The sequence below is a fragment of the Gossypium raimondii genome, chromosome 7, assembly GCF_025698545.1.
Source record: "Gossypium raimondii isolate GPD5lz chromosome 7, ASM2569854v1, whole genome shotgun sequence".
Classification (NCBI taxonomy): Eukaryota; Viridiplantae; Streptophyta; class Magnoliopsida; order Malvales; family Malvaceae; genus Gossypium; species Gossypium raimondii.
The window spans coordinates 8,057,776-8,072,057 of record NC_068571.1 but is presented as its reverse complement, the minus strand read 5'-3'; the positions used below and the strand labels follow the sequence as shown (position 1 = coordinate 8,072,057).

At 31.8% G+C, this 14,282-nt stretch overlaps 1 protein-coding gene across 2 annotated transcripts; it reads left to right on the top strand.

Moving 5' to 3' along the window:
* The first annotated feature begins 10,302 nt into the window (after positions 1–10,302).
* LOC105802648 (eukaryotic translation initiation factor 1A) lies at positions 10,303–11,604 on the top strand. Of its 2 annotated transcripts, none has more exons than XM_012634429.2 (2): positions 10,303–10,467; positions 10,922–11,604. In XM_012634429.2, the coding sequence occupies exon 2, from the start codon at positions 10,939–10,941 to the stop codon at positions 11,365–11,367; it is 429 nt and encodes a 142-aa protein (XP_012489883.1). In that variant the 5' UTR covers positions 10,303–10,467; positions 10,922–10,938; the 3' UTR covers positions 11,368–11,604. The 2 variants fall into 2 exon arrangements, with proteins under 2 accessions (XP_012489883.1, XP_012489873.1); XM_012634419.2 differs by having other exon boundaries at positions 10,318–10,467; positions 10,927–11,604.
* The last annotated feature ends 2,678 nt before the right edge of the window (positions 11,605–14,282 follow it).

Sequence of the window (14,282 nt, the reverse complement as noted above, 5' to 3'; positions counted from 1 at the left end):
AGCTAAAAGGATTGGCGGTGCTTTAAACACGAGGTCCTGTTTAATTTATTGGGACAGTGATGTCTCATGTCAATTATAAATTTTGTATTTTTCAATTAAATATCATTTCCTAGTGTTTATTATTATATTATTATACAAACTTTTTAAATTTTATATTTACTAAAATAGTTTAATTTTTTTTAGTCAATTTTCCTGCCGACTTTCTTTTTCTATTCGGTCTTTTAAATTTCTTTTTTTAAATTTTAAGAAAATAGGTTGTTTTTGAAGTTGGACTACTTTAACATTGTAACAGTTCGTTTTTTAGTGGTATCGAAAACAATAGTTTTGGGGCTACTAAATTTGACGAGTGAGTTAAATGTGATTTTTAAAAAGATTTTTGATTTGATAATTTATGTTATATAAGTGATTTATTTTCAAGTGGTTTTAAAAAATAAGGTATCGGGATCTTGTTTTTATAAACTGAGCCGTAAATATTTTTCTAAATTTTTACGGAGTGTCATTAAGGTGGTATTAAAGCTTCGTTAAGAAATTTTAACGTTTCGATGGTTAATTAATTAAAAAGAATCAAATTATAACAAGTGCATTTTCGGAACTCCGTTCCCGTAAATTAGACTCGTAAATATTTATTAAAAATATTTACGAAGCTAGTTGTGTAGTTAATCAGGTTTTGGTTGGGTAAATTTACATAAATTAAGAGTAATTATGTATAAGGACTAAATTGCATATAGGGTGAAAATTGAATTATAAATTAAAGAAAAATTAAAAGAGACTAAATAAGCAATTATGCCATTGTTCTTTAGGTGAGGTGGCATAAGTTAAATATATGTGAATTTAACATATATAATATTATTAAGTATAATAATAATAATAATAATAATAATAATAATAATATTAAAAGAAAGAAAGAAAAAGAAATAGAAAGGTAGAAACGAAACAGAGAAGCAAAACGGGAAAAAAGAAAAGAAAAGAAAAAGGAGAAAGAAACAACGAAGGGCCTTAGGGTTTTAAAAGTTCCAAATTCAATTGGTTAGTCAATTTAATCTATTTTTCTTATAATTTTTATGTTTTTTGAACCCCAGTGTTAAATACTACCCGACCCATGTCAAAATTTTAGAAATTATTGAGTTTTTAAATGTTTTTAATGTTGAATAATTTTAGTATTAGAGACTAAATTGATAGATTTTAAGCTAGAAATGAAAAGGATTAACTTGTAGAACAAATTGTAAATTTTGAGTAATAGGGACTAAATTGTGAAAATTTTAAAATTTAGGGATTTAAGTGAAATTAGAGAGTTAAATCTAGTTTAAAGTGGAAATTGAATAAAAATATAAAATTGATTGTGAATAAGTAAAATTAGTCTCGGTTTAGGGACTAAATTAGAATTTAGAGAAATGTTGACTAAAAAGTTGAAATATTCAATATGAAATTTAAATTGTATTGTATTGATAAATTTTAATTGTTTTAATTCCATAGCTAACGTCGTACCGGAACCCTCGACTAAAAAGGAGAAAGATAAAGTCGACGGGGAATAGCTCAGAATTTCTGATTTGTATTTCTATAATCTGAAACTAGTTATTAATTGTGTATTTATATTTATTATTTATGGTAAGTAGTTGAGGTGAGTATATGAAATTTTGATATTTAATTGAATTGAATTCATTATATATGTGATTTTATGGAAAATTGATATTTGATATTGATTGTTATTGAATTGTGAAATTGAAACCTTATTAAATGTATTAGGTTGAGTCGAATATAGATGGCATGCCATAGGATTGGAAGAGTTTAGGGATTTCTTCGACTTCGAGTCGATGAGGCACTGGGTGTCAATTTATTACTTCGAATTATCCAATGAGGCACTGGGTGCCAAACTGCTATGTTTTGGTTAGATCCGTGTATCCGTTCGAGTCCTAATCGTGTTAATAGGGGTAAATGAATAATAAAGTTTTATTATTGATATTGAAATGGTACAGTATGAGAAATGGAAGTGAAATAGTGGATTGAAAATAGAATGTGAAATATGTTGCAAATATATAGAATATATGAGTTATATACTCATGAAATGACTATGGAATGGATATTGCAATTGTATAATGAAATGTGAAATAAATTGTGAAAAGTTATTTATATAACAAGTATGAGAATTAAGATATTTGTGAAACAAATGAAATATGATATGGTTGTTGTAATAATTAAATATTAATATGTGTTTATAATTCAATTGTATATTTGTAATTTCTTATCTTTAAATATTCGGATTATAGAAATACCATTGAATTTATACTCAGCATACGGTTTTGTTTCCCTTGCACAAGTTAGGTACTTAACTTTTGATCGCCGATTCAGCATCCAACAATGATCCCGAACTCAAATGTGGTGATATTTATCCTTTATGTTGGCATGTACCTAGGGTGTCTAAATAATAGTTATTTTGTGGTTTGATTGTAAATGAGGTTATAAGTTTAATTTTGGTTGGTTTTATACATATAAATATGTGTTTGTTTTTGAAGCCATATTATGGCATGATAAATTGAACTATATCTAGATAGGTGCATGTGAATTTAATTCTATGCTTAAGTGCTCATGAACTAGGCAAAATTGAATTGGATTTGATATGTTTATAATTTGGATTAAAATGATGCTTTGATGACTTGTTTTGATGATATGAAATGTTTGAAATTTTTGTCTGTTTGATCTGTAAATTCCAGTAATGCTCCGTAACCCAATTCCGACGAGGGATACGGGTTGGGGGTGTTACACACATTTTTTCTTGGATTTTTTAAGGTTAGGGTTAGATTTTTTATTTTTGTAAAGGTTAGGGTTTTTTTAAGACTTAGGGTTTTAAGGGTGAAACCATGAAAGTTTATTGGTAGATTTGAGGGGTCGATGATGCGTTAACACAACTCATAACACATACATTTCATATGTTATGTCGGGATAGGACCATTACCTTAGAAACTCATCCTATGGAAATCAGGTTTCGGGGTGACAGTGTTTGATACAATCATGAGTCGAAGTCTGAGTGGAGTTCCTAGTCTGCGGCCATGATGCGGTCATGAGTTCGAGTATAATTGGGGGACAGTTGACAATCGTTTTGTGGTCACAAGTTAAAGCTTTTTAGATACCCGCAAATGATGCTTTATATATGTCATACATAAGATGGAGGCCATAATCATAGGGAAAAAACGAAGGGCTTTTTGGTGTAATCAATGTAATTGTTTTCTCAATTTCCAAGTAGCCGGTATCTTTAACCTTTCATTCTTATCCGAAGGCTGACACAGAGGTGGACACAATAGGGCTCTCAGGAGGAGAGTGGATGTTTCAACGAAAGTAGTGGTCAAACTCGGGTGGACGCGACAGCGGTTGTAGTTATTAATATGTTGTTTAATAACGACAATCGTTGTCACCCGAAAAGGAGCATCACCTTTACTCCACCAAAACAATTGTTCCCCGTCTAAGAGTCTTCCTACATCTACGGTAGTGCCGACCTTCGAATAAGAAGGAATGTTAAAGATATCGGTTGCGTGGAAATGGAGAAAAAAATTACGCCAATTATAGCAGAAAGCCCTACAATTTTTCCCTATGATTATGACCTCAAACTTATGTATGATATTTAAAAGACAACATTTCTGGGTATCCAAAAATTTTAAGCTCATGACCGCATAACGACCGATAACTGGCTCCCCCATTATACCCCAATCTATGGCCGCATAATGACCGTCGATTGAGACCTCTACATAGACTTCCACATGTGACCGTACAATGCAAAGTAACCCCGAAACCTGACTTCCATAAGATAGGTTTCTAAGGTAATAGTCTCATCTCGACAGGATATATGAAATGTGTGTGTCTCAGAATAATATTGCATCACCGATGACTCAAGACTACCTTGAACCAAAAATTATACTAACGACGAAAATTTTTAACACTGAAGCGGGGAAGAAAACAAAAAGAGAGAAATATTGTAAAGTGGAGGGATGGAAGCCAAGAGAGATGATGTTTTTGGGATAATGTAGTACGGAGGGGGAGCCTTCTTTTATAAGCGTGGGGGAAGGGTGAGATTGAAAGGAAAAAATCTCATGGTCGAAAACACGTTGCAAGACTAGCGTTTTCATCGAATATCTTCAAAATGTGCTTCAAATCTGCCAAAAATTTACCGGGGTCAGTAATACTCTTTTTTCCAGACTTTATGAAAATGTTAAAGAAAATTCGTCCAGCTGGGTAAGCTTCCCTGCTGACAGGGCAAAAAAGCGCACCAAGCTGGACACGTTTTCCATTGTTTTAGAGGAAAGAGCATATAGCTGGGCGTACTTTCCTACCATGTTAGCAAGGAAGCTCGCCCAGCTAGACGAGTTTTCTCTAACATTTTCATGAAGTCTGGAAAAAAAGTACCTAACCCCGGGAATCCCAAATAAAATCTAAAACATGTTTTGATGCACTGAATGCCCTCTGAAGCACACGTCTAATTTCAATTAGTGATTTGCGAAACACGTTTTTTAGCACCAAATAGCGTTTCATTACTATTATTCGACGAAAGCGCTTCATCATAAATGTATTTTGAGCCACTAATTACCTCTCTCCTTGTTCTATTTTCTTATTAAATCACCTAAATATTTAGAACTTAGGCACGCAACAAATTTATATCAAACATCAAATAGTTGAGTTACGAGCCGTCTGTATTTTTTTGGATAACCGTCTGAAGATTTTTTTGGTTCTAAATATCCAATTCATTTTAAATTGAAATGAGACAACGGGTGAAATCTGTCATTTACTATAGCGATCAAATCTATAATACAGAATTCGGGGTCGTATTTGAAGGAGCACAAACCATGGAATTGACATTCAAACGTACCATTCAATTGCGTGAGCTATGGACTAGAATAAGGAGAAAAGTCGGGGGTTCGAGTCGGGGAAGAATTTTGAGCTTGCAATGTAGATATCTGACATTAGTTGACCCCTTTAAGTTGGAGCTATTTGATGTGAAAGGCGAGCTCGAGCTGGAGGCGGTCATATCATCGTACTGTTCAAGCGAAAATGTTGTAATGGAGTTATATGTCGAGTTTGTCGAGGCTGACGGAGTTGGTCTATTTTCAGCCCCCGTTGCGGCTAATGTTGGAACTGAAACTGATAACAAGTTAATTTTATGCTTTTAATGAATCTATTTTTAGTTAATTTTTTAATATAATACTACTAAACTTATGATTTCTTGCTTAAATCTTATAAGGGATGAAATTGGAGTGATAAAATTCAAAATCAAGCAAAATGAGTTAAATTAGAATGAGAAGCAAAAAATTGGCGAAATTAAAAACATTGCAAAATTAGTGGCTAATTAAATCATATTTTGAAGTTCTCAAATTCTATAAATAGAAAAAATCTAATTTTTAGTTGATATATTCTTAGGATGAATCATGCTAAATTTAGCATGTGAAAAATATATAAATACCTTGTATTCGGTGCATGAAAAAAACACTTAGAATTGAATTAAATACAATTTCTTTCTATTATTTCTTCCAAACGTATGTAGCTTTTGAGCTTCATATTTATCCAACCACCATAAAACTTATTCAGCACATTCCTCAAAAATGCCTCGAAAAGGTTCTCTTTACCGGGAACGACCACTGACCTCGTGACGATTGACTCATTCACCAGTAAACCGAGTTGTAAAGTTATGTCCTCAAGTGTGATTGTACACTCACCGCATGGAATATAGAGAGTGTGTGTCTCGGGCCTCCATCTTTCCACCAATGCGCTGATGAGTGTAGGATTGAGTTTGTAGCCCCCGAGCATACGGGACACATGAAAGAATCCCTCGTCTTGCAAGTAACACGAATTTCAGTATCTAGGCTCTTTGACAGGTTATGTATGAACCCTTCCAAAACATGATCATCCACCTATTTATATCTACAAAAAAATTTAATTTAAAATATTTTAAAAAATAAAATACTTTAATTTTTTTCAATTAAAAATAATAAAATTTAAATTTTTGTCTTACCATTATCGCTTGAGTGATGAAAATGTGCTTGTCATCGAAACGAATCAAAGAGGTTACCATTTGTGATAATTTAATAAAAAATAATATACAAAATAATTAAATAAAAACTATAATATTTTTAAACAAACGTATCGGAAAAATTAGAACAAAACTTGAGAAAATTGAGAGAATAAAGAGAGTTAAGAGTTTAGAAAGAATTGAGAGAGTTGAATTTGAGTGAAAAGAATAAAAAATGACCTAGTATTATAGGAAAAAAATTACCGTTGGGCCCTTCAAAAATTTTACCATTGCCAACGTTTAAAAAAATGAATGTTGGTGGAAAGTTCTCTCCAAAAACGATCTATTTCTTTAAATTAAAAAAACCTAAAAAATTCAAATAAAAAAATCGACATATCTTATTTAGCCTTCCAATTTATTTTTGATTTTTATAGTAGTTGCATATTTATTTAATAATAATGGTGTTTAAATTATATTATATATTTATATAACTTAAAATTTTATATTACATAAATGTTAAAATGTTTATATATTAATATAGTTCTAGTGAGTTTTAATTAAAATAATTACGAAAATAATAAAAGTTGTAGATTAATTATAAATATGGGTCATTTTTACAGTGTTATTAGGTATCGCCAACTTATCAAGTTGCACTACTTTAAATTCCACACACTTATCTGTTAAACATTGTTGAAAGAAAAATATTCTTTTAAATTGTGTCACCAATATGTTAGACGAAATAAAAAAAATATATGAATATTTTTCCTAAATACCAAATAAATACCATATGAGAAGAAAAAAAAATCATGTTTTTAAAGTGGTGCTACTAAGGTGTCAGGCAACATCAAATTTGAATTTTTTTAAAAAAATTTGCGCGGACGCATCCCACTAGTTAAGTTGATTGGCACAAGAAAGTCATTGCTCTTCCCAAAGACACATTTCACCTTCAGGTATAGTGTTGTTACATGTACCTTGAGTTACCTTATTTGTTGCTTGGTAAAAGAGGCTTTGCGCACACTGCGAGTAACCATGTTGAATTAGTGAAAGCCCAATTTTAGTTTCTATAGTGATTGGCTTTTTTTTTTATATAACAACAATTTTTTTTAAAAAAAGTTTAAACTAGTGTTGCAACTTTAAAAAATGATGTTTTTTTTTCCTATATGATATCTATTTGATATTTAGAGAAAATGCTCGTATATTTTTTGGCATCGTCCGACATATTTGCAGCACCACTTAAAAAAACATTCTCCTGATAATGATTAACAGATGAGTGTGTGGAGTTTAGGGTGGTGCCACTTGATACATTAGTAACACCTAGAAACACTGTAAAAAATATCTTATTTTCGTAAATAACCTACAACCCATACTATTTTCATTATTAATTTTTTATATTATTTTGATTAAAAAAACCCAGTTTTTGTATTCTTTTTCTCATGTCATATTTTATATCTTTTTATAAGAGGCATAATCTACATCAAAATAATTCTAGATAATACAAATTTAAAGTTAGAAATAAATATAGATAAAGTTTACACATCACTTAATAAGATAAAATTCAAATCTAAAATTTTAAAGTGTCAAAATCTAAAATTTGAATCCAAGTTATTGTTCATTAGTTGAGTATTTACCTTCCCAAGAAATTATCTGGTTTGGAATTGCAAAAGTGTTACTTATTGTGATGTGTGGTGATAATGATTTGTTGTTATCAATAGTGCGTGAGAAGAAAAAGAATTGCAAACACAGTTAAAGGCCTTTTAACTTTTTTTCATTCTATGGTGTATTGAATGTTGTTTGGTTGGATTGGAAAATGGTTAGGGTATCAGTTTGGAGACGGCTTTGAATCGATTAAATTGATAATTGATACAAATTGGTTAAATTGACGATTGAATCGAATTTTTTTTGAAACTTTTAGTAATTTTTAATAATTTTTAATTGGACTGCTTGAATTAGCTGAACCAATTGGACCAATAAATCGATGATTTGATCGATTCAACCACCGATCTGTTGGAAAATGTGCTCGTATTATAGTAAACATGTAACTGTTTTTATTTATTTATTTGAATGATGAATAAATAAATAAAGTTAATTTCACATTTCACTATTATGTCTTTTGTATTTATGTCTTTTTATATTTTCATGCATAGCGAAATTATGACAAGCAAATATTAGCTTATCGATTGTCTAAGTTCAAACTGAAGATAAGTGACATTGTAAGGATGTTTACATTACGAGAAAGACAACTTACTTCAGCAGATAATCTGAATGAGTCCGTAATCTCATAAAAGAATCAAAGTGAGCATTTGATTCAAGTATTGAGAAGGATCATTATGTTGTCTACAATTCCATTTGGGGAGATGACTAGTCTTGGCAATCGGAGCAGTTGACTCCACGAGTAGAAATATTGGACTGGACCCAAGATGAATTAATTCGGAATCCGTTTGTGAATTAATTCACTTGTGATGTTCATGGTGTGATTTACCTAAATCCCGAGTTAGTCACTGACCATGTGTATGCAGCTCATGTGATTTGATATAAGTGGAGACTTATGCTCTAAAGATGATCGAACCCATAGCCGGTATGTTGGGTACATGGCTTGTGTGTGCATTGGCTTTACTAGAAATAGTGGAATTCATAGCTCAATTAAAGAGTTAATGATATTCTCTCATTGACATTATGTGGAATGATAAATATGGAACGCGAGCAATTTATCATAGTCATTTATTGACGGTGATCATATTAATCATTAAAAAGACACAATGGTGACAATGAGATAAAATAAGATTGTATTGAGTGAACGGGTTTAACTCAAATGAATCAAAGATATCATATGAGGGTAACGCAATCATGAAGAGGTCATTGGATAAAACAATTGGATGAATTATTTTTGTAAAGAGTATACAATAAGAAGTTTTCAATCATGGTACTTTTTGTGGACTGACTCCATGATTAAATAATTACAAATTATTGGACGATGCTTCGGAACATAATTGCAATTATTAGAGCCTAATTGTATATGTCCGGTTGGTCCCTTCACTAGCTCAACAAAAGCTCGATCAGACTATATTAGAATTAGAAGAAAATTCTACTACTTTGGAAATAATTTAATTGAGTTGATTTATTCAATGTAAAATTAAATTAGGTGGTCTTCAGAATTGTTCAATTAGAGAATTTGATCGAAAAATTTTCTTGAAAAATTAATTTGGAAAATCTAAGTGATTTTTGGATAAATTAATTTTGATCAAGTAAAGTTAAATTAATCAAATTAATTAAAATTAATATGATATTTTTGGAAATTAATTTTCAAGTCAGATAATTGGCCCAATGAATAATTGAACTTGAAAATTGGACCTGAGATCGTAAATTGGGCATGAGATCGTAAATTGGATCTGGGAGCCCAAAATCGAGACTAAGACCCAAAAAATGGTTGAACTGGGTCCGACATGTGAAACAGGACCGACGGTCCAACAAAATGCTAGATCGGACCGGTCGGGTTGTCATTGACCTGTACCAAACCGGCAACAACTGAATCGGCTCGGGTGTCGTAAGGGTGTTGCACCTGTATCATTGGACACAACGGTTGGTTTTCGGTGGTGGAGTAGTGGAAGAGTTCCACTACTATTGGAACTCTACTAGAGAATTTGATTTAAGATTAGCTGTTCCAAAAATAATATTATTTTGATAGTTTAATATTAAATTTAATTTAATACTTATCTTAATAGTATTTTATTAATTTAATATAAAGTAGTTATCTTAATATTAAATTTTTAATACATTCTATTATTTTAATAAGATTTAATATTAAAGTGATTAAGTTTAATCATAGTTAAACTCTTTAAACTCTCCCTGTAAAAGAGAACATTGGGTTATTATTTTAGAAAATTTTTAAAGATATTTCTCTGATTTACAATTTGACCCGAAAGTTTAGAGAAATAGCGAAATTACCCTACTGATCATTTTTGTGAAAATTTTTTTGATTCGAAGCAAGCCCACACTCGAACTTGAGGATAGCGGAGAAGACTACTTAGTCGAAGCATTCATCCTAGACGAATTGAAAATGTACAATTTTGATTAAGTATTTATTATTTTAGATATCACAATCAAAATCTTATTTTGAAAAAAAAAATTAAAGTTTTATTTTTCGTCTAAATTTATTTTCCCCTCTATCTTCCAAATCCACTTTTTTCTAACACAATCTAATTTTAAAAACATTGATAATATTCATGGATGGGCAAGAAGAAAACCCATGATATAGATTTAGAGGGATACAGAGAGAGACGCACAAAACTCGGGCCGGCTCAAATCAATTACCCAAGCCCAAGTTTTGAGTCTTGAACGTGATAGCCATATGTTAGCGGAATTCTTAAGCTAGGGTTTGGACTTTTTGGAATTTGTAGACAACGAATCAAATTCCTTTCTCACAATTTCTATTTATCTTCTTCTTCTTCTTCTCTTTAGTCTTTTACGCTGCTGCCAGAAAGGTATTCATGTATTTTCTCTTTTTTTTTTTTTTGCTTCAAAATTTCATTAATCAATTGCAGTAATTTGATCTTGAATTTTCCTTTTTGTTGCTTTCTGAAAGTTTATCATTTAACGGTTGTGTCATGATGATTGAGTTTCTGTTTAATTTCTTGATTATATGTGAGTTTATCAAGTCTGATTCCAACTCCTAACTTTTCATAAGTTTTATATTTACTGGATTAATTTTCCCTAATTCCCTTTTTTTGTTTATCTCCTATTAAATAGAATATACAATTTCCCCCAATTTTTAGTGACCAACCTCGTTTAATTTTTATCATGATGTCAGAATTATTAAAATATCTCGTTTGTTTCGAGCATGATATGTTGATGTCAATATCTTCCATTGTGATGGTGTTGTGCTTTTTGGCGCTTGTAAAATGACTTGTTTTTTTTCTTTTTGGGCTTTTGGCACAGTATAGCTAGAAGAAACCATGCCGAAGAACAAGGGAAAGGGAGGAAAGAACAGGAAGAGAGGAAAGAATGAAGCTGACGATGAGAAGCGTGAACTTGTGTTCAAGGAAGACGGGCAAGAGTATGCCCAAGTGCTTCGTATGCTAGGCAATGGCCGGTGTGAAGCCATGTGCATAGATGGTACTAAGCGCCTTTGCCATATCCGAGGAAAGATGCACAAGAAGGTTTGGATTGCAGCTGGTGATATAATTCTTGTCGGGCTTCGCGACTATCAGGATGACAAGGCTGATGTGATCCTTAAGTACATGCCCGATGAAGCAAGGCTCTTAAAGGCATACGGTGAGCTTCCAGAGAACACTCGTCTTAATGAAGGTATTGTCGATGAGGAAGATGAAGGAGGTGCAGATGATTACATTGAGTTCGAAGACGAAGATATCGATAAAATATAGGGTTATGGAGTTGGTTTTGTTTGAATGATTTGCTTAAATGTTGGAAGAGAGATATGGTGGATGCTGTTTAGAAGGCTACAATATGTGTGATTTCTCCCGTAAGGTATTTATATGTGCTGAATGTGTCAACTATTAGATATATGTTGTTACTTTTACTGAAACCTTGTTCCATATCTCAAATTTACTTTTGACAGAAATGATGAAAGTTTAAGCTTATCATGAGCTGTTTGATACAAATGTAAATGTTTTAAATGTGTGTTTGATAAAAGATGTTAGTGCTTCCATACAAATCCTGGTTTAAATACAGGCTTGGGTGAAGTAGGTTAGGATGCATAGATATGCATACCATAAGTTCTATATTCTCCTCAGCATCAATTTAAATAGTTTTTATCAATTAGAGTATTAGTTTAACTGGTATTGATATTAGAAGTCGTGGATTTAGACATGTAATGTCTTTATCAGCGGATTTAATTAGATAGGGATTTGGGAATTAATGATAGATTAGGAAATATTAAAGAATCATATAGTTTTAAATCTAAAGTAGATAACTTTGATTTAAAAAAAAAAATTATGCACTGCTTTTTTCATAGTGATTGGGGTTAAGGGTGATGAGGATGTGAGGGATTGAATTCAAAATCTTAAATGTGACACAAACAATGCTAAGAAACTTGCCAATATGCTAAAGATCTGTTGGTACGTTACGAATAAATTGTACCACTTATAATTAAAAATGTTGATATGTTCCTTAAAAATTTTTGATAAGTTTGGTTGGGTTTGGATTGGATTGGACTCATTCATGGTATCAATATCATAGTTATTCAAATATAGTTTAGTTAGTAATATGAACTTCAAATTTTGCTATTCTCATTATATTGGTTTATTTAGATTTATTTAAATTATTATTTTCATAAAAATACAAATATTTTATTTTGGAGTTAATTGCACCCTTTTTCTAAATTAGTTTCTAACTTTAAAATATTCTAATTATGTTATAAACTATGATTTTTGTTATTAAATCATTAAGGGTCCGATTGGGCATCACATGGTAATTAGATGAAAGTGTAATTACTAGGGTAATAATTACATTATCTTGTAATTACAAAGAATTGTAATTTCCTTGACGTTTTTGGTTGATAGAGTTTAATTATATGTAATTTCTTATGTTAGGTATTTTATAATATATAACATGGATGCGTAAATAAGTTATGTTTATATTTTTTTGCCACAAATTTTTATAAATATAGGGTAAATTACACCAACAGTCATTCAACTTTGATGCAGCGGACAAAACAATCACTTTGATTTTAATTCAGCCACTTAACTTTTGAAAACAAAAAAATCAATTACTAACGTTATCGAAAAGTGACAAATCAATCACCGATTAGCATTTTCTGTCATAGGCTTAGTGGGATTGCTGACGTGGCTAGTTAACTAGTTGATGTGGCTAGTTAACTTGCTACACTGGACGAGACAAAGTTGAGTGACTATTTTTTTGTCCTTCCTTTTCCGTTTTTTAATAAATGACTCAATATTTTTACTTTTTGCGTAAATTGCCCAATATGTTTATGTTTCTTCTTCTCCATCCTAACAATCTCTATTTTCAAATGTGGTGATCTGCTTCTTCTTCACTAACACGGATATGTTCAACTTTAAAAAAAGAAAAGATGCAGTTTCCATTTTCCACGAAAGAGAGATGATTGTCAACTTTAAACATCATCATCATCCATTAACTATTGTGGGTCTAAACCTCACATGGGTATAACCAACAAGATGCATTAGCTGACAAGTGAGTTATTTTTCAATACAAACCATATGTACCTAACAAAAGACTCACAATTAGATACCTACAAAACATCACCATGGCAGTAAGCTGATAAAAAAGTTTTAAGACAAAAGGTAATAAAGAAAACAAAAACCCCATACAGAAAAAGAAAATGGAAACAACAATAATAACAATAACACCGTTTTATCCCTAAACCATAGTAGATTCTAAGCCCAAAGTATCTGGTACGAAGAAGAAGAAGAAGAAGAAGAAGAAGAAGAAGAAGAAGAAGAAGAAATAAAGATGACCTAAGAAGAGATGAGATGGTGCATTTGGTTGGATATGGCGAAGAAAATCTCTCGACCGTTCTCATCTCCGGAGTTGTTCTTTGTCAAGCTTGCCTCTTCGCCATCGCCGCGATCCACAACCTTTTTCTTTTCTTTTCTCAATTCCTAATTCAGTCACGGCTCTCAAATCTTGTAACACCCCTAACTCGTCTCTGTCGTCAGATTAGTATTATGGAGCATTACCGATCAATCGAAAAACATTTATCGTTATAACATAAAATAAATTAATCTCATTCAAAACATATCAAACATACGCATTTGGTCCCCAAATTGAGCCTTCGAGGCCCTAAAAATAGTTTAGGAGCTACTCAGGACTAATTTGAAAGAATTCAGAATTTTTAAGAAAAATATGCAAAAATTGAAAAACAGGGGTCACACGGCTGTGTGGCCAGGCCATGTGACATAACCCAGGCCGTGTAACATTCGAACAAAGGGATACATGATCGTGTCCCAGGTCGTGTTCTCACCCATGTATCTCACTGAATAGGGTCACACGACCATGTGCTAGGTCGTGTAACTCACTGACTTGAAACACTAAGAAATTTCAAATGACATACGATCGTGTCTCCAGACCATGTGTGTCACATGGTCGTGTGACAGCCCGTGTCCCAGGCCGTGTGATCCATAATTTGACCCTAAATTCATGCCATTTCAAGGCCAAATCATACCTAGCCATCCATACCATTTAGGCATACATTCAAGGGGTTTATAACATCATTCACACACATTTAACGTACCATTTCAATCATCCCAAATCATCAAACCAATATGCCATTCAAAGGCACCGCAATTATACCAAAACATCA

Bases quoted from the DNA above. Each gene is read 5' to 3' on its own strand.
- LOC105802648 (XM_012634429.2), top strand. From the start codon at position 10,939: ATGCCGAAGAACAAGGGAAAGGGAGGAAAGAACAGGAAGAGAGGAAAG.